Source organism: Pelophylax lessonae (assembly GCF_965119305.1).
Source record: "Pelophylax lessonae genome assembly, chromosome: 3".
NCBI classification, from domain to species: Eukaryota; Metazoa; Chordata; class Amphibia; order Anura; family Ranidae; genus Pelophylax; species Pelophylax lessonae.
Window position 1 is genome coordinate 687,481,465 of NC_138770.1, and position 23,164 is coordinate 687,504,628.

The window sequence follows — 23,164 nt, forward strand, 5'->3', positions numbered from 1 at the left end:
TGCCAGCAGCTGGGTCATCCATATAGCCAGTGCCCAGAGACACTGCATAACTTGCCAGGATTGGAGACTGAGCTGCAGAGGCTTGATAAAGAAGATGAAGCAGCTGAAGTTAGAGAGGAAATTGTTGCTGCCCCTCCTGTGTCTGTTGTGTCAGATTCTGTTTCCCCTAGTGAGGTGGTCCCTGAGTCTGTCCTTCCTGTGTCTGTTGTGTCAGATTTTGTTTCCCCTAGTGATGTGGTCCCTGAGTCTGTCCCTCCTGTGGTTGTTCCTACATCTACTGTGCGTAGATCCTCCAGACTAGCGGAAGCTGCTGGGGGGGCGGGTATAGTGGATCTTCCCCCTCGGCCTACTCCACCTCCAGTCCCTGTCTCTCAACACCGCAAACGCGGCCAAGAGGGTGCAGGGGTGCTGGATGGTGGTGGGGTCGATGGGGTTGAGGGAGGGGTGTCCATGTCCCATGTCTCACCCTCTGTTGTGGAGGATTCGGATGAGGAGGGGTGGGAGAGGACAAGGAGGAAGAAAAAGAAAAAGAGGAAAACCAGTAAAGCGGTCGTTTCCTCCTTACAGTTAGAGCCAGGAGGGGTTCCTCTTGGCAACACATCTTCGGTTTTATCAGGGGAGGAGTTAGTATCCGATTTATGCATTTCTTTATCATCTATGGATGAGGGGGAGTCACATAGTGTAAAGAGAGCTGTTTCGGGTGATGAGAGTGTGGTGGAGGTTAAGAAACGACTACCCCAATCATCCTGATGGCAGTGCCCGCTCTGATAAAGGTGGCGACCATTAATGTCGCCAGCGTGAAATCTGCAAGAGCTCATGATATTGCCTTATTTTTGCTCAGTGAGTTTGATGCTGAGATTTTATTTTTGCAAGAGACCTGGCTCAATACTTTGGCCGATGTCCATCTAGCAAAAAGGGAGTGGAGATGCGGTCCCTCCTTTTGGTCTCTTGCGGCTGAGCCTTGCAGCGGAGTTGCGGTTCTTTTTAAAACCGATATGGTAACGTGCCGGCGGGTAATTGAGGTAGAAATGGGGAGATGCATGGTCTTAAACGTCTCTGTTAGGGGGCAGGACCTGCGCCTGATCAATATCTATGGACCGCAGTCAAAATGGGACAGGAAATGCCTCTTCACAAAGATCAAGCCCTTCCTTTTTACATCCCAGCAGGTTGTCTTTGGAGGTGACTTTAACACCATAATTAGGCCTGAAGACAGGCTGGGTTATGATAGCGTTTTTCTTAGAGATATGGTTAGACAAGCAGGCCTGGTAGATGTGCACATTAAGCACTGCCCTGGCAGCACGGGATTCACGTTTCAGAGAGGGAATAGTCAGAGTAGGATAGATAGGTTTTTTTTAAAGGAGAACTCTGCTTTCTCGGCTCCTGAGTTGAGGGCGGTGGAGTTCTCTGACCACTGTATGCTGTCTGTGACTCTGAATGCCTCGGACACTCCACCCAGGGGAAGGGGTACCTGGAAACTGAATTCGGCTCTCCTGGAAGATGTAGAGGTAAGACAATCCTTTGAGGATTTTTTTTCAGGCACAGTTTTCTATTCTGGACTTTTGCTGCAGTAAGTCAGAGTGGTGGGAGCTTGTGAAACAAAGGGCGATTGGACTTTTCAAGGCCATAAGTAAGAAGAAGCAGCTTGGTATGTATATTGCCTACCAGCATTTGCGGAGGAAGCTTGATCGTCTTGTCTCGTATGGAGGAGATCCAGGGGAGATCTCGGAGGTAAAGCTTCTTCTTAGGAAGTGTAAATACGACCGGCATGCCTCCTTGGTTCTGGAGAGAGATTATGGGAAATATCACTCGCCTGATCCTTACCAGAACTGTAAGCAAGGCATAGCAGTTAAGACGGTCATAGGTCTGAGGGATAGTACGGGTTCCCTGGTGAACTCCAGATCAGGGATCCTGGAGATCTTCAGGTCATATTACGCAGACCTTCTGGGAAGAAAGGACCTTAGTCGGGACAGGATGGAAAGCTTTCTGGATTCTACTCCAGGATTGGGAAATGATACATTGCCTTTGATGGATTTGACAGAACCAATTTCAGCGGATGAGGTAGTTCGTGCTATAGAGAAGCTGGCTACCAAAAAGTCGCCTGGGCCAGATGGGTTGACAGCTGAATTTTACAAGTGTTTTAAGTCCATTCTGGCTCCCTTTTTAGCGGAGGTTTATAACAGCTGTTTCGAAGAGGGTTCTCTCCCTCCCTCCATGAGGCAATCCGCTGTGATTCTTCTGTCAAAAGGTAAAGACCCCTCAATAATTGAGAACTGGCGCCCCATCAGTCTTCTCAATGTTGATAGAAAGATCTTGGCGAAGATTCTTTTTTGGCGCTTGTCGTCAGTAGCAGGCGATTTGTTGTCCAATCATCAGCACTGCTCGGTCCAGGGCAGAAGTACCTTTTCAGCAATTTTAGCTGTCCGGGAGGCTTTGGAGCGATGCAGGGCTGCTGGATGGAGAAAGTACTTGCTGGCATTGGATCAGGCGAAGGCTTTTGATCGAGTCAATCATGAGTACCTGTATTTGCTACTTGGTAGATACTGCCTGCAGGGGAGGTTTTTTGATTGGCTGAAAACATTATATAAAGGGGCTGAGAGCTTCCCACTTGTTAATGGTTGGGTTGGACGGCCTTTTGAGGTTGGCTCTGGGGTGCGCCAGGGGTGTCCTTTGAGCCCCCTGCTATATGTATTCGCAATTGACCCCTTCATAAGAAGTTTAGAGAGTGGATCGTTGTGTGGGGTGCCTTTGGGCATTGCTGGTGTGCCGCCTTTGAAGGTCGTGGCCTATGCCGATGATGTGTCTGTTATTATCTCTGGGATGGAGGAGGCGCAGGAGGTGGTCTCTGTGATAGAGCAGTACACTGAGGCTTCTGGCTCTAAAATCAATCATGAAAAGAGTGAAGTTTTCTGGATGGGTGAGGAGGGTGAAAGCTTCGAACTTCCGGATGCCTTCCCAGAGCCCCAGCAGGAAATTAAAGTGTTGGGCATCAAATTTGGTCCTGGTGACTATGGTCATCGAAATTGGGAAGCAGGTTGTTGAATGCCAATGCCAAGGTGGCAAGCTGGAAGAAATGGAAACTTTCCTTGAGGGAAAGGGTTGACTTGATTAAAACTTACCTGATCCCAATCTTTTTATATGTCAGCTTTGTCTGTATCTTGCCGGAATCTCTCTATGCAAGGGTGTACAGCTGCTTTTTCCAACTGTTATGGGGAAATAGGCTGAACCTGATCAAATGCAATGTAACTTACCTGTCCAGGCGGGAGGGTGGTCTAGGAATGGTCAACCCTATAGTTTTCTTTTCTCTGCTTTTTTTAAAGTATAATCTTGGTAATATGTTAGCAGAGACCCCGCCGGGATGGGTGGGTATTTTTCAATCTTGGTTTAGGCCTTTTCTGCGATGTTGGGAAGATGGCGGGCCAGTGAAAAGTCTGAGAGTCCGACATGGCAAGCTTCCGGCTTATGTTGCCCCGTGTCTGAAAATACTTAGGCAGTGGCAGGTGACAGTGGGGGATATCAAGTCCCTCCCCAGAAAGCTTCTGGAGAAGAGGATTTTGGGCTCTGCTTTCAGTGTGTCGCTGACCTTAAGGGATTGCCCAGGCCCCGTAATGAGGGAGGGGTTGCATTTAATTAACTTAGGAAGAATCCCTTTGAAGTTTAGGGATCAAGCCTGGCTCGCTTTCCATGGAAGGCTCTATGTGAGAGGGAACCTGAAGCATCGCCCTGTGGATGATCGGGATTGTCCTAGAGCGGAGTGTGTTGGTAAAGTGGAGTCTATGGACCACTTTTTGCTCCAGTGTCCCTTTAACATAGAGGTGTATAAAAGGGTGGGGAGGGCTCTAGGCATCCCCTTTCTCTATCGCATGAGTTATGCGGAGTGGGTGTACGGGGCATTCCCGACTTGCTGGGATTTTGATTTGGATACACTTTTTCTAGTTAGTATAGTTGTCCGTTACTTCACGTGGAATGCACGGTGCCAGATTACCCTGCGGAAGAAAGTCCTCCCTGTCGAGGTGGTGGTGTACGATTATCTGGGTGAGGTTGGGAAGATTCGGGGTCTTGAGAAGGGCAGGGAGCCTCGAGCGGTCTGGATAAGGGCGTGGAGGAATATCAGACCTGCTTTTGGTGAACTGTCCATCTCTGGGTGAAAAGCTTTTTTCCTATGCTATTTCTTTCACGCCCTTAGCTTCTGTTAGTTAAAGAGGTTGTACACTCGTTCAAAAAAAAATTTTTTTTCTTACAACCTGCAAGAGAAAGACATAATGAGCTAGTATGCATCGCATACTAGCTCATTATGAAATACTTACCTTAGAACGAGCCCCCGCCGTGCCGCTCTCTTACCTGTATGACGAGCGACATGTTCAGTCGCCCGTCTTCCGGGATCGCGGCATCTGGCCATCTGATTGGCCGGAGCCGCGGTGACGTCACTCCCGCGCACGCGCACGGGAGCCGACAGTCATGGCACGGGGCTCTGAAGGAACGGCACGATCAGCCGTTCCTTCAGAGCGCATGCGCCAGTGACGTCACTGGCTGCATTAAAGGTAAATATCTCCTAAACCGTACATGTTTAGGAGATATTTACAGTACCTATAGGTAAGCCTTATCATAGGCTTACCTATAGGTACAACTTCCTGAGGAGGGTTTACTTCCTCTTTAATATCTTCATTTTTGAAGAAGGGCTGCATGCATAATGGGGGTGGTTTTGTTTCTTGACCTCGCAGGTTTGATGTCTGGTGTGGTGGTGTGAGTCTTATTAAGATTATTTTTCCTGGTAATGATGTGTTTCATGATGTGAGTTTTGTTTTTGCTGTAAAGGCAGTCTTTATTTGAGAGCAGAATTTGCTATGTATTTTTTTTCCCCCCTTTTCATGTAAATATGTATATATTTATTTATGTATATTGATTTTATGCTTATTGATTGCAAGACTTTTAATAAACAAAATTGGGAAGAATGTCCTTACATTGGTGGTCAGTGGGAAGAATGTTCCTTACATTGGTGATCAGTGGGAAGAATGTCCCTTACATTGGAGGTCAGTGGGAAGAATGTCCCTTACATTGGTGGTCAGTGGGAAGAATGTCCTACTTGTGGCTAGCGGCAAGGATGCCCTACTTACAGACAGCTAAAAAGATGATTGGCGTCATGTAGCTGGCTCTGCCAAGCGATGTTGGCCTTGGAACTAGGCAGGCACCACCAAATGTGGGCTCAATTAGCCACAGTTCAAGGAACCCCTACCAACCTCTAAAGGAACCCCTGACAACCTCTGAAGGAACCCCTACCAACCTCTGAAGGAACCCCTGACAACCTCTGAAGGAACCCCTGACAACCTCTGAAGGAACCCCTGACAACCTCTGAAGGAACCCCTGACAACCTCTGCAGGAACCCTAGGCTTCCATGGACCCCTGGTTGAGAATGGCTTCTATGAGGACCCCTGTCTTAGTAGTTATTTTAGGATTGGCTGTTGAAAAGGAAGTGACACAACCTTGCACAGCTGACATAGGCAGAGACGTGACTGTAGGTATAAGGAGAGGAGTCTGTGAGGTGTAACTTACATTTGTTATAAAGAGGCAACTTAACCAGGAGCGGGATACTGAAGCATGAATGCTGGGGCTTTTCTCACTGTTCATTAAATGCTTTTATCTCTCATTTACAGCTTTGCCTTGGAGCTTCAACCCTACAGGATGTCCGGTGAGTGTGACAATAAAAAATTATACATGTAGTGTTTATGTAAAAAGGAGAGTTATAGAGGAAGGAGCAGAGTCCTCCAGCAGTGTAGAGTATTAGAGGAAGGAGCAGAGTCCTCCAGCAGTGCAGAGTATTAGAGGAAGGAGCAGAGTCCTCCAGCAGTGCAGAGTATTAGAGGAAGGAGCAGAGTCCTCCAGCAGTGCAGAGTATTAGAGGAAGGAGCAGAGTCCTCCAGCAGTGCAGAGTATTAGAGGAAGGAGCAGAGTCCTCCAGCAGTGCAGAGTATTAGAGGAAGGAGCAGAGTCCTCCAGCAGTGCAGAGTATTAGAGGAAGGAGCAGAGTCCTCCGACAGTGCAGAGTATTAGAGGAAGGAGCAGAGTCCTCCAGCAGTGCAGAGTATTAGAGGAAGGAGCAGAGTCCTCCAGCAGTGCAGAGTATTAGAGGAAGGAGCAGAGTCCTCCAGCAGTGCAGAGTATTAGAGGAAGGAGCAGAGTCCTCCAGCAGTGCAGAGTATTAGAGGAAGGAGCAGAGTCCTCCAGCAGTGCAGAGTATTAGAGGAAGGAGCAGAGTCCTCCAGCAGTGCAGAGTATTAGAGGAAGGAGCAGAGTCCTGGTTTATGAAGATCTCTGGAGTTCGGAGGATACGTGATATCTTATTATATGGATTTAGTCTTCCAGCTCTTCATTGGCTCCATGTCCATGGCTGAGATGTGCCTGGCAGGACCCGGAGAGCCGCGCCATGAATAGTCGGGTAATTGTGTGTGCATTGTGCGGGGTAATTAGCGGTGCACTTGTCAGACCTCCCCGGGGGGAGGGGGGGGGGGAGAATTATTTCACACACACAATGCCGGAGACAAAGTAGCCATGATTATTGCTACACAGTGCAAACTCTGAGCACAATGAGGGGATAATGACAGGGGAGACCTTTCCAAGTCGGTGACACGGAGCACAATGGATGTGACGGAGTCACTAAATGCCAATAAAGAATCATTTACTGTTTATAAATTGTTGTCAGGCATGAGTAACCTGATGTGGCAGAACTACAAGTACCAGCATGCCATGCCACAGGCTGAGCTAAAGGGATGCCCTACATGTCCTTTTATGCTCTGCAAGCCCAAGAATGGCAAGGCCTCATGGGTCTTGTAGTTCCTGAACAGATACATTATAGAAGTCATTTCAAATAAACGAAATAGATTTCTGTCTCCAGTTTGGGGTTTTATGGCAGAGAAAAGTCCGATGAATTGGGACAAATTGTTAGAAGTTGTTAAAGACATTTCACAGTTTATCCAAGTGGCTTCCTAATGAGTGTCAGAATGTACCCCAAAATCTAGAGCCACTTGGGTGACTGTCACCTAAAATCCATGGAATGTGTCATGGCCGATGTTCATCATCCCGGAACACAATCGGAGATTTCAAAATCTGTCCCGTTTTGAGTTGTCCCCGATTTTGCCGCGACGCAGCTAACGAGGCCATGCAAAAACAGGACCTTCGAACAGAGGGTAAAGGCGGCTGAGGTACCCATGTGGCTATAAATGTTGGGGTACAGGGGCATTTTTAGGGTTTTTAATAGAGCCAGGGCACCTCTGGTCACACAGATTAATGTATTGAGGGGCTGATAGGATTCCATGATGACCACTTCGGATCAAATCTAAGACTAATATCATGTTTTTAACTAAACAAAAAGTAATTGGCCTAAAAACGGTATTGTCACATTATGATGACACAACAAATAATAGATGGAATAAAAACTAGATACAATATACAATATTGCAAAAATGTATAATGCATAAAATGTATCATCTCCACATCTCAAAGGGGACCCAGGGAACTCAATAGGAGACCTAGGGCTATCAGTAGAAGACTGAATAGAAGACTCAGACCACTCAGTAAAATACCTGGGACCCCCAGTAAAAGACTTGGGGTATTCATTAAAAAACCCAATGCATTTAGTAGAAGACCAAATTAATTAAAAGACCCAGGACACTCAGTAGAAGACCTGGGGCACTCAGTAGAAAACCCAGGACCATCAGTAGAAAATGCTGGTCACTCTGTAGAAGACCTAGGGAACTAGATTTGGGGCACTTAGTAGAAGACCTAGAGCATTTAGTAGAAGACACAGGGCACTCAGTAGGGAAAACCCAGGGCACTGAGTAGAAGGTACTGGGCACTGACTAGATGACCCAGTGCTTCTCAGTATAAGACCCAAGACACCCAGTAGAAGACCTGGTGAACTCTGTGACATACTTGGCTGTCAGACCCAGGGCCCCTTAGTGGAAGACCTGGGGCACTCAATAGAAGACCCCGGGCACTCAGTTAAAGATATGGGGCACTCAGTAGAAGACTCGGGGCTTTCAGTAGAAGACTCTGGGCTCTCAGTAGAAGACTCAGGGCACTCAGTAGAAGACTTGGGGCTCTCAGTAGAAGACTCGGGGCTCTCAGTAGAAGACTCGGGGCACTCAGTAGAAGACTCGGGGCTCTCAGTAGAAGACTCAGGGCACTCAGTAGAAGACTCGGGGCTCTCAGTAGAAGACTCGGGGCTGTCAGTAGAAGACTCAGGGCACTCAGTAGAAGACTCGGGGCACTCAGTAGAAGACTCGGGGCACTCAGTAGAAGACTCTGGGCACTCAGTAGAAGACTCAGGGCTCTCAGACTCAGTAGAAGACTCAGGGCTCTCAGACTCAGTAGAAGACTCGGGGCTCTCAGTAGAAGACTCGGGGCACTCAGTAGAAGACTCAGGGCTCTCAGTAGAAGACTTGGGGCTCTCAGTAGAAGACTCGGGGCTCTCAGTAGAAGACTCAGGGCACTCAGTAGAAGACTCGGGGCTCTCAGTAGAAGACTCAGGGCTCTCAGTAGAAGACTCGGGGCTCTCAGTAGAAGACTCAGGGCACTCAGTAGAAGACTCGGGGCTCTCAGTAGAAGACTCGGGGCTGTCAGTAGAAGACTCAGGGCACTCAGTAGAAGACTCGGGGCACTCAGTAGAAGACTCGGGGCACTCAGTAGAAGACTCGGGGCTCTCAGTAGAAGACTCGGGGCTCTCAGTAGAAGACTCTGGGCACTCAGTAGAAGACTCAGGGCTCTCAGACTCAGTAGAAGACTCAGGGCTCTCAGACTCAGTAGAAGACTCGGGGCTCTCAGTAGAAGACTCGGGGCACTCAGTAGAAGACTCGGGGCACTCAGTAGAAGACTCGGGGCACTCAGTAGAAGACACGGGGCACTCAGTAGAAGACTTTAGGCTCTCAGTAGAAGACTCGGGGCTCTCAGTAGAAGACTCGGGGCTCTCAGACTCAGTAGAAGACTCGGGGCTCTCAGTAGAAGACTCGGGGCTCTCAGACTCAGTAGAAGACTCGGGGCACTGTGAATGATGGTCAAGTTAGGTCCTCCTAATCCAAACAATGATCCAAGAATCAGAGAAGAGTGAAGAATACACCAAGTTCGAGCAGAGACAACAGAGAAGGTCACCTGAAGGCACAGGACGAGCATTAAAGTCAGTCCTTCCTCCACCCTTCTCTGTTATCTCTGCTCATGTCTATAGACACTGCACTGAAGTCTTGTGCTGAACAGGTGTGAAGACCAGGGCTACTGACCTTAAGTCCCGGTTCACATCAGTGCCATGACAGACATTGCATGTGATTCGGAGCGCACTTCTCTGCAAATCACATGGGATGTCTGTGTGATGCAAATTCAGCCACACAGATTGTCCAGATTGTATGGCTGAATTCACATCGTATTCGGACACAAGTTGCACAGGACCCTTTTTTGGGTCCGAAGCAGAATTGGATCGCATGGTCGTTCACAATCTATGTGATCCGATTTGTGTCTGAACTGACAGATTGCACTGCGTAATGCGAACTGATCTGGGGGTGTCGTTAACTTTGTATTGACCCCCCCCCAGTGATTGGCATATGGCAGTGTGAACTGCCTGCGATTTGAATGCGATGCGGGAACCCGCAGTGGATTCAGTGGATTCATAGGGTTCCCGCATCGGTGAACCGGCACTGACCCAACTTAGTATGGATTCATCGTAACTTTGTTTTTAGCACAAATAAACACAAACTTCTCTCTAATGTCTGTGTTTGTCTTCCTCTGCTCCTTGCACAGATGCGGATCCTGCTGAAAGCCGTCATATAACTGCTGTGGAAGATTCGGATCCAATCCCATCCAATTCCATATTACCAACTCCATCCACCGATGGCGCACAATTTCCGCAGCTTGTGAAGGAGGAGGAGGGGAAGGAGAACTATTCGCGGGTGCGTCTTCCCTCTGATATTACTCATAGCACAGCCAGTATTTCAGTTTTGGGGGTAGAGGTGCTGATTGCTCTCCTCTGACATGTCCCCCCCCCCCCAGTATAATCTCCCCCCCCAGTATAATCTCTCCCCCAGTATAATCTCCCCCCCAGTATATTCTCCCCCCCCCAGTATAATCCCCCCCAGTATAATCTCCCCCCCAGTATATTCTCCCCCCCCAGTATATTCTCCCCCCCCAGTATATTCTCCCCCCCAGTATAATCCCCCCCCAGTATAATCTCCCCCCCAGTATATTCTCCCCCCCAGTATAATCCCCCCCCCAGTATAATCTCCCCCCACCCCCAGTATAATTACCCTGTCATAGGAAAATAACCTGCAAAGTGTTTGTCCACTTACTCTCAATAAAGTTGTGAGACACCTCTACCAACAAGCCTATGTCAGCAGAGCTTCCCTGTTGCTAAGCAACGCTGGTAACTGGCGGGAGACAAACCTACGGCCATCATGGGCCCCCCCCTGCTAGTGTTGGAGTTTTTGTTTCTGTTATTCTTGGCGGGATTGTTGGACGATTTGTTGGATGAAGTGTGTGGAAGATTCTGGGAGCTCCTGGTAGAACTAAACTGGGTTTGGTTCTGACCCAACCGGCGTCATACCACTGGGGGAACCACCTCTGCACCTGGCTGCCCCCTGATGGTAAATGGTGATCTGCATTTATTCTTTACAAAAATACCCCCATAAAAACAACCCCCACCACAGGAAGCCATGGACATTGGAGATCCCCAAAATATCAGACAGCTCTGTGCTGAAATATAAATGTGTGAGGCCCCAAAAACTACCAATGGGGGATGGAATACAAAGTATCCTGCGTGTCCCATCATTGTATCGAACATTCCTAATATATATATATATACAATGTATTCATCACCCTCAGCCTATCAACCATCACTAAAAAATATACAGGTAGCCCAACCCATCCCCAAGTCACCTCTTGTCTCCGCCCCCTACCCACCTCCCATTCCCCCCCCCCCCTACAGAATAAAGAACCAAATATCATTATGAGCTGCAATTTGGTAATTTTAACAAGAAAAGAACTGCAAAAGTTTCTCTGCCCCCAGCAACAATAAATCCACCCAGGAACAATAAATCCACCCAGGAACAATAAATCCACCCCCCCAGCAACAATATACCCCCCCCCAGAAACCGTATACCCCCCTAGCAACTATATACCCCCCCCAGCAACAATAAATCCACCCAGGAACAATATACCCCAACCCCCCCAGAAACTGTATACCCCCCTAGCAACTATATACTCCCCCCCCCCCCAGCAACAATAAATCCACCCTTGATCAATATACCCCCCCAGCAACAATAAATCCACCCAGGAACAATATACCCCAACCCCCCCAGAAACCGTATACCCCCCTAGCAACTATATACCCCCCCCAGCAACAATAAATCCACCCTTGATCAATATACCCCCCCTAGCAACAATATACCCCCCTAGCAACATTAAATCCACCCAGGAACAAAATACCCTCCATAGCAATAACAATATACCCCCCCAGGGACAATATACCCCCCCCCAGGAACAATAAATCCACCCAGGGACAATATACCCCCTCCCCAGGAACAATAAATCCACCCAGGGACAATATACCCCCCCCCCCCAGAAACAATAAATCCACCCAGGGACAATATACCCCCCCCCCAGCAACAATATACCCCTCCCCCCAGCAACAATAAATCCACCCAGGAACAATATGCCCCCCTATCAGTGCCCACCAATGCTGCATATCAGTGCTACCTATCTGTGCCCATCAGTGCTGCATATTAGTTCCTCCTCAGTGCTGCATATCAGTGCCTCCTCATCAGTGCAGCCTATCAGTGCCCATCAGTGCCCATCAGTGCTGCATATTAGTGCCACCTCATCAGTGCAGGAAAAAATGTATTTATTTACAAAATTTTATAACATAAACAAAAAAAAATTTTTTTTTTTTAAAACTTTTCGGTCTTTTTTTATTTGTTTAGCAAAAAAGAAAAAACCTTGCGGTGATGAAATATCACCAATAGAAATCTCTATTTGTGGGGGGAAATGACATAAATTTGGTGTAGGTACAGTGTTATGTGACTGCGCAATTGTCATTCAGATTGCAACAGCGCTAAAAGCTATAAATTGGCCTGGGCAGGAAGGAGGGGGGGTAAAAGTGCCCGGTATGGAAGTGGTTAAAGGACCAGTTGTATCTGTAAGACAGGACTGATGTCCAAAGCACCCCCCTTACAGCCTCCCCACCATCCAAAAATCAAGAGCCCCCACCTTCCCTTACATTACAGTGCACCCCCTTCTTACCTTGTGCTGCTGCTGGGAAGAAGCTGGGGGTGGAGCTGGGAAGAGGAATGTGCAGGGTCTGGAGGAGGACGAGAGGAGGGCTGGGGTCTGCTGCCAGAGTCTGCTAAATGCTGAGACATGGGCAGGCAAGGACAAGGGGTGCTGCACAGAGAGGTACGGGATCTGTAGGAGGAGTTCTTTCCTCCTCTCTGCTGCTGATTGGCTGGGGGGCAGAGATGAGCCTCTCCGCAGCTGCATGGAGAAGCACAGGATCTGGTGGAGGAGTTCTGTCCTCCTTTGTGCTGCCAACTACAAAGACAAGGTGGGGGCAGAAATGAGGGGTTGCTGCAGCTGCAGGTGAAGTGCAAGGGCCATTTTCATTAGCCGACCCCGCTAAATGACGAGTGGAAATTTGCAGGGGGTTGGGTTAGCAGTCACAGAAAAGATACAATGAGTTTGATGGCAATGTAGGAATCCCATCTCTGTGTTATTTCAGGTCAGCTTCTCCATATCAAAGTCCGCTCAGGATAAAATGCGGCAGAAACAGCAAGAAATGGAGACAATCCGAAACCAGAAGAGGCGGAGCCAGCAGCAGTTGTGGGAGAGGCTTCAAGGAGCGGATGCAGGGGGAGGTCAGTGCAAATCTATGACAACTTTACTTTAATAAAGGGCAGTCCTTACCACCCCTCTGAAAAGCGCTCTGTGATGGTTCACCTTTCAGAGGGTGGTTGACAGGCAATAAATCTCCTCCTCCTCCTTCTCAGCACCTGTTTTAACCCTGAAAATCCTGCCCCACCCCCCCTGCGACTGTGTGCAATGCAAAACCGGCCAATATACTATAAAAATAAATAGTGCATTATACTACTAATACTATTACCCCTACTATTACTTCTATTACCCCTACTACTACTACTATTACCCCTACTACTAATACTATTACCCCTACTACTAATACTATTACCCCTACTATTACTTCTATTACCCCTACTACTACTACTACTAATATTACCCCTACTATTACTTCTATTACCCCTACTACTACTACTACTAATATTACCCCTACTATTACTTATATTACCCCTACTACTAATACTATTACCCCTACTACTACTACTACTAATATTACCCCTACTATTACTTCTATTACCCCTACTACTAATACTATTACCCCTACTATTACTTCTATTACCCCTACTACTACTACTATTACCCCTACTACTACTATTACTACTACTATTACCCCTACTACTACTATTACCCCTACTACTTCTACTTCTATCACCCCTACTACTACTACTTCTATTACCTGTACTACTACTTCCATAACTCCTACTTCTATTACTCCTACTACTACTACTTCTATTACCCCTACTACTACTACTTATATTACCCCTACTACTACTACTATTACCCCTACTACTACTACTAATATTACCCCTACTATTACTTCTATTACCCCTACTATTACTTCTATTACCCCTACTACTACTACTATTGCCCCTACTACTACTACTTCTATTACTACTACTATTACCCCTACTACTACTACTTCTATTACTACTACTATTACCCCTACTACTACTACTTCTATTACTACTACTATTACCCCTACTACTACTACTTCTATTACTACTTCTATCACCCCTACTACTACTACTTCTATTATCTGTACTACTACTTCCATAACGCCTACTTCTATTACTCCTACTACTACTACTAATATTACCCCTACTATTACTTCTATTACCCCTACTACTACTACTATTACCCCTACTACTACTACTTCTATTACTACTACTATTACCCCTACTACTACTACTTCTATTACTACTACTATTACCCCTACTACTACTATTACCCCTACTACTTCTACTACTACTTCTATCACTCCTACTACTACTACTTCTATTACCTGTACTACTACTTCCATAACTCCTACTTCTATTACTCCTACTACTACTACTTCTATTACCCCTACTACTACTACTTATATTACCCCTACTACTACTTCTATTACCCCTACTACTACTACTACTATTACCCATACTGCTACTACTAATATTACCCCTACTACTACTACTAATATTACCCCTACTATTACTTCTATTACCCCTACTACTACTACTATTACCCATACTGCTACTACTAATATTACCCCTACTACTACTACTAATATTACCCCTACTATTACTTCTATTACCCCTACTACTACTACTATTACCCATACTGCTACTACTAATATTACCCCTACTACTACTACTAATATTACCCCTACTATTACTTCTATTACTACTACTATTACCCCTACTACAACTACTATTCTTCCCAGCAGTGTAGGGGGGGGGGTGTCAGCACAAGTCTGACCACTGGAGGACAGGTAGACTGTTGTCCCAGCACAGCCAGAAAACTGACCACACTGGGATGGGTGTTTCTATGCCAAGCATGGTCAGTTTATAATAAGAAAGCAGAGGGACTGGTGGGAGCAGCAGAGATATCACACACAGGAAGCTTGTTTGAGATTTCAGGAAAAAAAGGGGGCGGAGGAGAGCTCTTGGAGAGAAGGGACACACCCCCCTTCACACAGGAACAGAGCTGAGGCTGTCAATCACAGGCTGTGCGCTGGAGCTCCTCCCCTGTCACCATTTATCTCTTGGTGTCAGGAAAACTTATCAGAAGTGACTCATGCAGATAGCAGAGAAAGGGGGGGAGGAGGAGGAGACTTATGCAGATAGCAGAGGAAGGGGCGGGGAGGAGGAGGAGACTCATGCAGATAGCAGAGGAAGGGGCGGGGAGGAGGAGGAGACTCATGCAGATAGCAGAGGAAGGGGTGGGGAGGAGGAGGAGACTCATGCAGATAGCAGAGGAAGGGGCGGGGAGGAGGAGGAGACTCATGCAGATAGCAGAGGAAGGGGCGGGGAGGAGGAGCAGACTCATGTAGTTAGCAGAGGAAGGAGGGGGAGGAGACTCATGCAGATAGCAGAGGAAGCAGGGGGAGGAGACTCATGCAGATAGCAGAGAAAGGGGGGGAGGAGGAGGAGACTCATGCAGATAGCAGAGGAAGGGGAGGAGGAGGAGACTCATGCAGATAGCAGAGGAAGGGGCGGGGAGGAGGAGGAGACTCATGCAGATAGCAGAGGAAGGGGTGGGGAGGAGGAGGAGACTCATGCAGATAGCAGAGGAAGGGGCGGGGAGGAGGAGGAGACTCATGCAGATAGCAGAGGAAGGGGCGGGGAGGAGGAGACTCATGCAGATAGCAGAGGAAGGGGCGGGGAGGAGGAGGAGACTCATGTAGTTAGCAGAGGAAGGAGGGGGAGGAGACTCATGCAGATAGCAGAGGAAGCAGGGGGAGGAGACTCATGCAGATAGCAGAGAAAGGGGGGGAGGAGGAGGAGACTCATGCAGATAGCAGAGGAAGGGGAGGAGGAGGAGACTCATGCAGATAGCAGAGGAAGGGGCGGGGAGGAGGAGGAGACTCATGCAGATAGCAGAGGAAGGGGTGGGGAGGAGGAGGAGACTCATGCAGATAGCAGAGGAAGGGGCGGGGAGGAGGAGGAGACTCATGCAGATAGCAGAGGAAGGGGCGGGGAGGAGGAGACTCATGCAGATAGCAGAGGAAGGGGCGGGGAGGAGGAGGAGACTCATGCAGATAGCAGAGGAAGGGGTGGGGAGGAGGAGGAGACTCATGCAGATAGCAGAGGAAGGGGCGGGGAGGAGGAGGAGACTCATGCAGATAGCAGAGGAAGGGGCGGGGAGGAGGAGGAGACTCATGCAGATAGCAGAGGAAGGGGTGGGGAGGAGGAGGAGACTCATGCAGATAGCAGAGGAAGGGGCGGGGAGGAGGAGGAGACTCATGCAGATAGCAGAGGAAGGGGCGGGGAGGAGGAGGAGACTCATGTAGTTAGCAGAGGAAGGAGGGGGAGGAGACTCATGCAGATAGCAGAGGAAGGGGCGGGGAGGAGGAGGAGACTCATGTAGTTAGCAGAGGAAGGAGGGGGAGGAGACTCATGCAGATAGCAGAGGAAGGGGCGGGGAGGAGGAGGAGACTCATGTAGTTAGCAGAGGAAGGAGGGGGAGGAGACTCATGCAGATAGCAGAGGAAGGAGGCAGCAGACAGAAATGGCACTCAGTGCTCTGGACTGAGATAAGTACATATTATAGAGGGATGTGCTTTGTTCAGATTTCATGTCTGAGGTTTACACCCACTTTAGGGTATTTATACCCGTGATGCGCCCAAGTGTGGGTAGAAGGTTGGGGGAGTTTGTACTGTAGTCTCTGATTGGTGTATTGCAGAACCGGTGTCGGTGACCTCCTTCACCCTGAGTGGACTGAACACCGTCCCCATCAGTGCGGAGAAGAGAAGAGGAGGAGCCAACATCAGCCTCAACAAATGGGTCAGCCGACCATCCCTGCCCAGCATCCCAACCGCCAACCCGGAACCTTCCGCCAGCGACTTCCGCCATTCTTCCGGTAGGTTGGCGTGGACATTGAAACTGCTGCTCCATTACACTCTGCGTATAGCCCCGAGGCATGAGGCTCTGGTGTTTAGGTGCAGTAAGAGGGCTCATGGGTCCCATCCAGCCCAGCCAGAGATGGTGCCCCGTGTTCTTACAATAAGCGCAGTGTGCGCCTGGGGACGCCCGGAATACAGGCTGAACATTGACTGCATACTGCACTACTCATTCCCACCACTAGGGGCTCCGTCCCCACCCAAGCAGCTCTCAGCCTCTTATAGAATTTGACATTCTGCCGGTGATAGACTTCTACAGAACGGAAACATTTGTTTCGTCTCGGATGGATTCGTTATGTTCCTGATTTCATTTCGGAATTCATTTCATCTTCTAACAAATTCCAAATTTTCTGAACATTTTGAATTCTGTGTGAAGAATATCTGATTGTTTACCCCGGCAGGATTTACCCCGGCAGGATTTACCGCGGCAGGATTTACCCCGGCAGGATTTACCCCGGCAGGATTTACCCCGGCAGGATTTACCCCGGCAGGATTTACCGCGGCAGGTCCGCTCTGTCCTGCGAAAATACGTACCCTGTATGCTGCTTTGTAGTACCACTAGTGGGGGAGCACTGCACTTGGCTACAGGGGGAACCAATCAGCAGCTCCGGCAGCCGCGATGTCTGCCAGGCCCCCGCGATCGCTCCCCGCGGAGACAGAACGGCGGTCTGATGATGTAAACACGGCAAACCGCTGTTCTGTCAGTACTGAACACAGGGATCCTCCTTTTTAGGATCACAGGTCTCTGTGTACATGCAGCAAGCCCATCCCCCACACAGTTAGAAAGCACCCCCTATGCACACATTTAATCCTTTGATTGCCCCTGGTGTTAACCCCTTCCCTGCCAGTGTCATTAGTACAGTAACGGTGCATATATTTAGTACTGATTACTGTAGTAATGTCACTGGTCCCCCCAAAAGTGTCAAAAATGTCAGTTAGGGGTCCGATCTGTCCGCCGCAATGTCGCACTCCTGCTAAAAATCGCAGATCGCCGCCATTACTAGTAAGAAAAAACAATAAAAATGACAGAAATCTTTTCCGTAGTTAGTAGCTGCGATAACTTTTGCGCAAACCAATCAAAATACGCTTATTGGGATTTTTATTACCAAAAATATGTAACAGAAAACAAATTGATGAAAATATTTGATTTTTACATTTTTTTATTGGGAATGTTTTATAGCAGAAAGTGAAAAATATTGTGCTTTTTTTTTTTTCAGAATTGTCGCTCTTTTTTTGTTTATAGCGCAAAAAATAAAAATTGCAGAGGAGATGAAATACCACCAAAATAAATCTCTGTTTGTAGCAAATAAAAGACATCAATTGTATTTGGGTACAGCGTCGCACGACCGCGCAATTGTCAGTTAAAATAACGCAGTCATTAAGGGGGAAAACCTTCCAGTCCAGAAGTGGTTAAGGAGCGTCAGCTGTCAGCGGACTTCCCCTTGTCCCGGTTGATGATGTCACAAGGGGGGGCGTGGACACCCAATGATGTCATCAGGTGCCCCCACCTATCCCTTAGTTATTAAAAAGTGGATCTTCACTGCATCTGAGCAGCAAAAACTAAAAACACTTTATTTCATTTTTAATATTAAAAGCAAACTCCTCCATCCATCCATCCATACATACATACACGTCTCCATCCATCCATGTCTCCATCCATCCACGTCTCCATCCATCCATGTCTCCATCCATCCACGTCTCCATCCATCCATGTCTCCATCCATCCATCCATACATACATACACGTCTCCATCCATCCATGTCTCCATCCATCCATCCATCCATCCATCCATGTCTCCATTCATCCATTCATGTCTCTATCCATCCATCCATGTCTCCATTCATCCATTCATGTCTCTATCCATCCATCCATGTCTCCATCCATCCATGTCTCCATTCATCCATCCATCCATGTCTCCATTCATCCATTCATGTCTCTATCCATCCATCCATGTCTCCATCCATCTATGTCTCCATCCATCTATGTCTCCATCCATCCATGTCTCCATCCATCCATCCACGTCTCCATCCATCTATGTCTCCATCCATCTATGTCTCCATCCATCCATGTCTCCATCCATCCACGTCTCCATCCATCCATGTCTCCATCCATCCATCCATACATACATACACGTCTCCATCCATCCATGTCTCCATCCATCCATCCATCCATCCATGTCTCCATTCATCCATTCATGTCTCTATCCATCCATCCATGTCTCCATTCATCCATTCATGTCTCTATCCATCCATCCATGTCTCCATCCATCCATGTCTCCATTCATCCATCCATCCATGTCTCCATTCATCCATTCATGTCTCTATCCATCCATCCATGTCTCCATCCATCTATGTCTCCATCCATCTATGTCTCCATCCATCCATGTCTCCATCCATCCATCCACGTCTCCATCCATCTATGTCTCCATCCATCTATGTCTCCATCCATCCATGTCTCCATCCATCCATCCACGTCTCCATCCATCTATGTCTCCATCCATCCACGTCTTTATCCATCCATGTCTCCGTCCATCCATCCATGTCTCCATCCATCCATCCACGTCTCCATCCATCCATGTCTCCATCCATCCATCCACATCTCCATCCATCCATCCACCCATGTCTCCATTCATGTCTCCATCCAACCATGTCTCCATCCATCCATCCATCCATGTCTCCATCCATCCATCCATCCATCCATCCATCCACGTCTTTATCCATCCATGTCTCCGTCCATCCATCCATGTCTCTGTCCATCCATCCATGTCTCCGTCCATCCATCCACGTCTCCATCCATCCATCTATCCATCCATCCACGTCTCCATCCATCCATCTATCCATCCATCCATGTCTCCGTCCATCTATCCATCCATCCACCCATGTCTCCATCCATCCATCCATGTCTCCATCCATCCATCCATGTCTCAATCTATCCACCAATCCATCCATCCATGTCTCCATCCATGTCTCCATCCATCCATCCATGTCTCCATGCTTTATTTTGGTGAGAAATCTCTTTGAAAAACACCTCCTAGCATTTCTGGCCGTGGCCATTTTGAATAAGGGAAAATGATTCATATAGCATTTACTTCCTGCCCTTAGCTCAGGCATGCATGCAGGAGGGTGTGCTTAGCTGAGAAAACCCCTCCTCCCCTCCTGAAGACTCCTGGGATGTATGACATCACTTGCCTAGGCAGGAAACCAGGAAGTACCTGAAGAATTGTAAAACAAACATTGAAAACAATAAATCTGATCTCCTTTCCTCTCCATATTCTAATGTTAGCAGCATGAGGAATAAAAATAATCAATGCTGATCTGGGGAGTGAAGTTCCCCCCTCATTCGTTGGATGCATATTTATTTATTTTTTGGGGGGGTAGGCGGTAGGTGGGAATCGTGACTGACGCTGGAATTATTTCGGGGGGCATTTATTTATTTTGTTTTATAATAAAGGAATTATCCTGGTGAATGAGAAGGGGTTCTATTTACCCCATACTCACTTACATGGGGGGGGGGGCGAGATCTGGGGACCCCCTTTTTAAAGTGGACTTCTATATTCTGATAAGTCACCCCTCACCCCCACAACCACCAGGCCAGGGTTGTGGGGAAGAGGCCCTTGGCCCCATCAACATGGAGACAAGGTGCTTTCGGGGGGCCTCTGCCCCAAAGCACCGCCCATATTGAGGAGATGTGGCCTGATATGATTCAGGGGGGAGGAGCTCGCTCATTACTCGCGCGGTCGTGCGACGCTGTACCTAAATAATATTGACGTCCTTTTTTCCCCACAAACAGAGCTTTCTTTTGGTGGTATTTCATCACCTCTGCGATTTTTATTTTTTGCGATATTAATAAAAAAAGAGCGACAATGCTGAAAAACAAAATTTTTCACATTCTGCTATATTACATTCCCAAAAAAATAAAAAATAAAAATCAAATTTTTTCATAATTTTAGGCCAATTTGTTTTCTGCCACATATTTATAGTAAAAAAAAAATCCCAATAAATGTATATTGATTGGTTTGCGCAAAAGTTATCACGTCTACAAAATGGGGAAAGATTTGTCATTTTTATTATTATTTTGTATTTTTTTTTACTAGTAATGGCGGCGATCTGCGATTTTTTGCGGTACTGTGACATTGCGGCGGACAGATCGGACCCCTAACTGACATTTTTGATACTTTTTTGGGGGGACCAGTGACATTACTACAGTAATCAGTGCTAAAAATATGCACTGTCACTGTACTAATGATACTGGCAGGGCAGAGGTTAACCTAGGGGCGATCAGAGGGTTAAGTGTGAGCTTTATAACTGTGTGGGGGATGGGCTTGTGATATCAACACAGAGACCTGAGTTCCTATAGGCCCGTACACACGTACCAATTGTCGGCCGTAAAGATTCGGCCGTTAACCGATCAGCCGATTGTAGGCTTGTTAGTATGATGCTTCCAACAGCCGACAGCGCATTTTCGGCTGAACAGAATCTGTCGTGCAAGCATTAAAATTTTTGTTGGCCAACACCAGAACGGCCGATTGTTCGCCAGTCAATACAGAATTCGGCCGACAGACAGCCGATTAGCAAGACTGGGCATGCTCAGAAAAGAAAAAAGACATGGAAAGTTATCCATCACATGACATCAGTGCCGGGACAAGGTCATTTGGTGCCCAGGGCGAATATGGCAAACTGCGCCCCCCCCCCCCCCCCCCCTCAGATGTAAAGAAAGATTCAGTGTATTTCAAAAATTTCAAAACAAGAAAATACTTTAAACAGCAGCCAATTTACGCAATAATAATCCACAGCATTCGCATCAGTTTCTGCAACAATGATCCCCAGCAATGGTGCCAGCTTATTTAATAACCCCCAGCATTAATGGCAGTGTCTGCAATCCCCATGTGAACTGGCTGCAGTGGTTAACTCTCTGTGAGGTTAATTAACCACTTGAGCTCTAGAGGATTTTACCCCCATCATGCAATGCTGTACCCAAACAAAATGTATGTATTTTTTTACACAAAAAAAAAAAAAGCTTTCTTTTGGGGGTATTTGCACACCACTAGATTGTGTTAGCTTTTATGCGAATAAAAAAATAAAAAAACAAATTTGAAAAAAAAAAAAAAAAAGCTAAAATGCCTACAAACAAGATATATGATGGAATTTTTTATATATACTAGAAATGGTGGTGATCAGCAACTTAGGGTCCTTTCACACGGTCCGCATCCACCGTCAGAGTCCGTTCTGCTCAGTGGGGGACGATCCGCAGATCCCCGCTGAGCAGGCGGATGACAGCTCCGTCTCCGCCTGTCCATTCTCATCCGATCCAATCTGCTGGAAGGATGGAAAGTAGGGTTTCCATCCGTCCAGATTTCACGGATAGGATCGGAAGCGGATAGCAGCGGAGAGGTCTCCCCTGACATCCGCTCCCCCATTGGGATGCATGGAGGATCCGATCCGCCTGAAAAACTGACAGGCAGATTGGATTGGATAGTTTGTGTGAAAGGGGGCCTAAGAGTGGGACTGTGATCGTGACACTGACACTTTGTGGGAACTGACTAACTGCCACATTACCAGTGACACTAATACAGTGATCAGTGATAATACTATACACTGTCACTGTACTAATGACACCGGCTAAGAAGGGGTTAACATCTAGGGGCAATCAAGGGGTTAATTGTGTGCCTAACTATGTGTAATGTGTGCTGCTTTTTACTACAGATCGATTTCTTTATTTTCTCTGCTTTGCAGGGAAAAGAAAAAAAAAAAAGCAATCATTCCCTCTGTAAAGAGCCCTGTATTGTGAACACAGAGCTCTGGGCTGTGATTGGACACAGCCGATCAGCAGGTCTCAGCCATGAATCATTGGCTGACATCTGCTGACAGTCTTTCTGTGTCAAATCACAGGGGAGTAGGTGGGTGGGAGCATGCGCCAGAAACCCTGAAATAGGAAGGGACGTACGCCCCATCACAGTACATATACCTCGACGGGTCAGCAAGTGGTTAATTGCCAATGATATTTATAATATGCAGCATGAGGGGGTAATGTACTGCCACTGGTCACTGATGCATTAGTGACCGACCAATGGCTGTTAGTTAACCCCTATGTGCTGCATTAGTGGCACCAGTGTCAGTGTTAACACTAACACTGGTTCCACTAATGCAGCAAATAGGGGTTAATTAACAGCCATTGGTCGGTCACTAATGCATCAGTGACCAGTGGAAATACATTACCCCCTCATGCTGCATATTATAAATATCATTGGCAATTAACCTCCCCACAGCCTCTCTCCTCCTCCCCATCCAATCCAAAGAGGTATTGCTTACTTATGCCATACGAACTCAGTTCCTCTTCGCGCTCCTCCGGCAGCCCTGGGTAGTACACTCTGCTCCTCTGAGTCCTCTCCCATCCCGCCGGCGCCGGCAT

General features: G+C 47.5%; 1 protein-coding gene across 1 annotated transcript in view; it reads left to right on the top strand.

Annotated features, from left to right (window-relative positions):
* Positions 1 to 23,164, top strand: part of TOGARAM2 (TOG array regulator of axonemal microtubules 2) — a 181,111-nt gene that overhangs the window by 109,053 nt on the left and 48,894 nt on the right. Inside the window, exons 7-10 of the mRNA XM_082251010.1 lie at positions 5,649 to 5,683; positions 9,778 to 9,926; positions 12,746 to 12,881; positions 16,540 to 16,716. Coding sequence (XP_082107136.1) covers positions 5,649 to 5,683; positions 9,778 to 9,926; positions 12,746 to 12,881; positions 16,540 to 16,716 — 497 coding nt within the window. The remainder of the gene's footprint in view (positions 1 to 5,648; positions 5,684 to 9,777; positions 9,927 to 12,745; positions 12,882 to 16,539; positions 16,717 to 23,164) is intronic.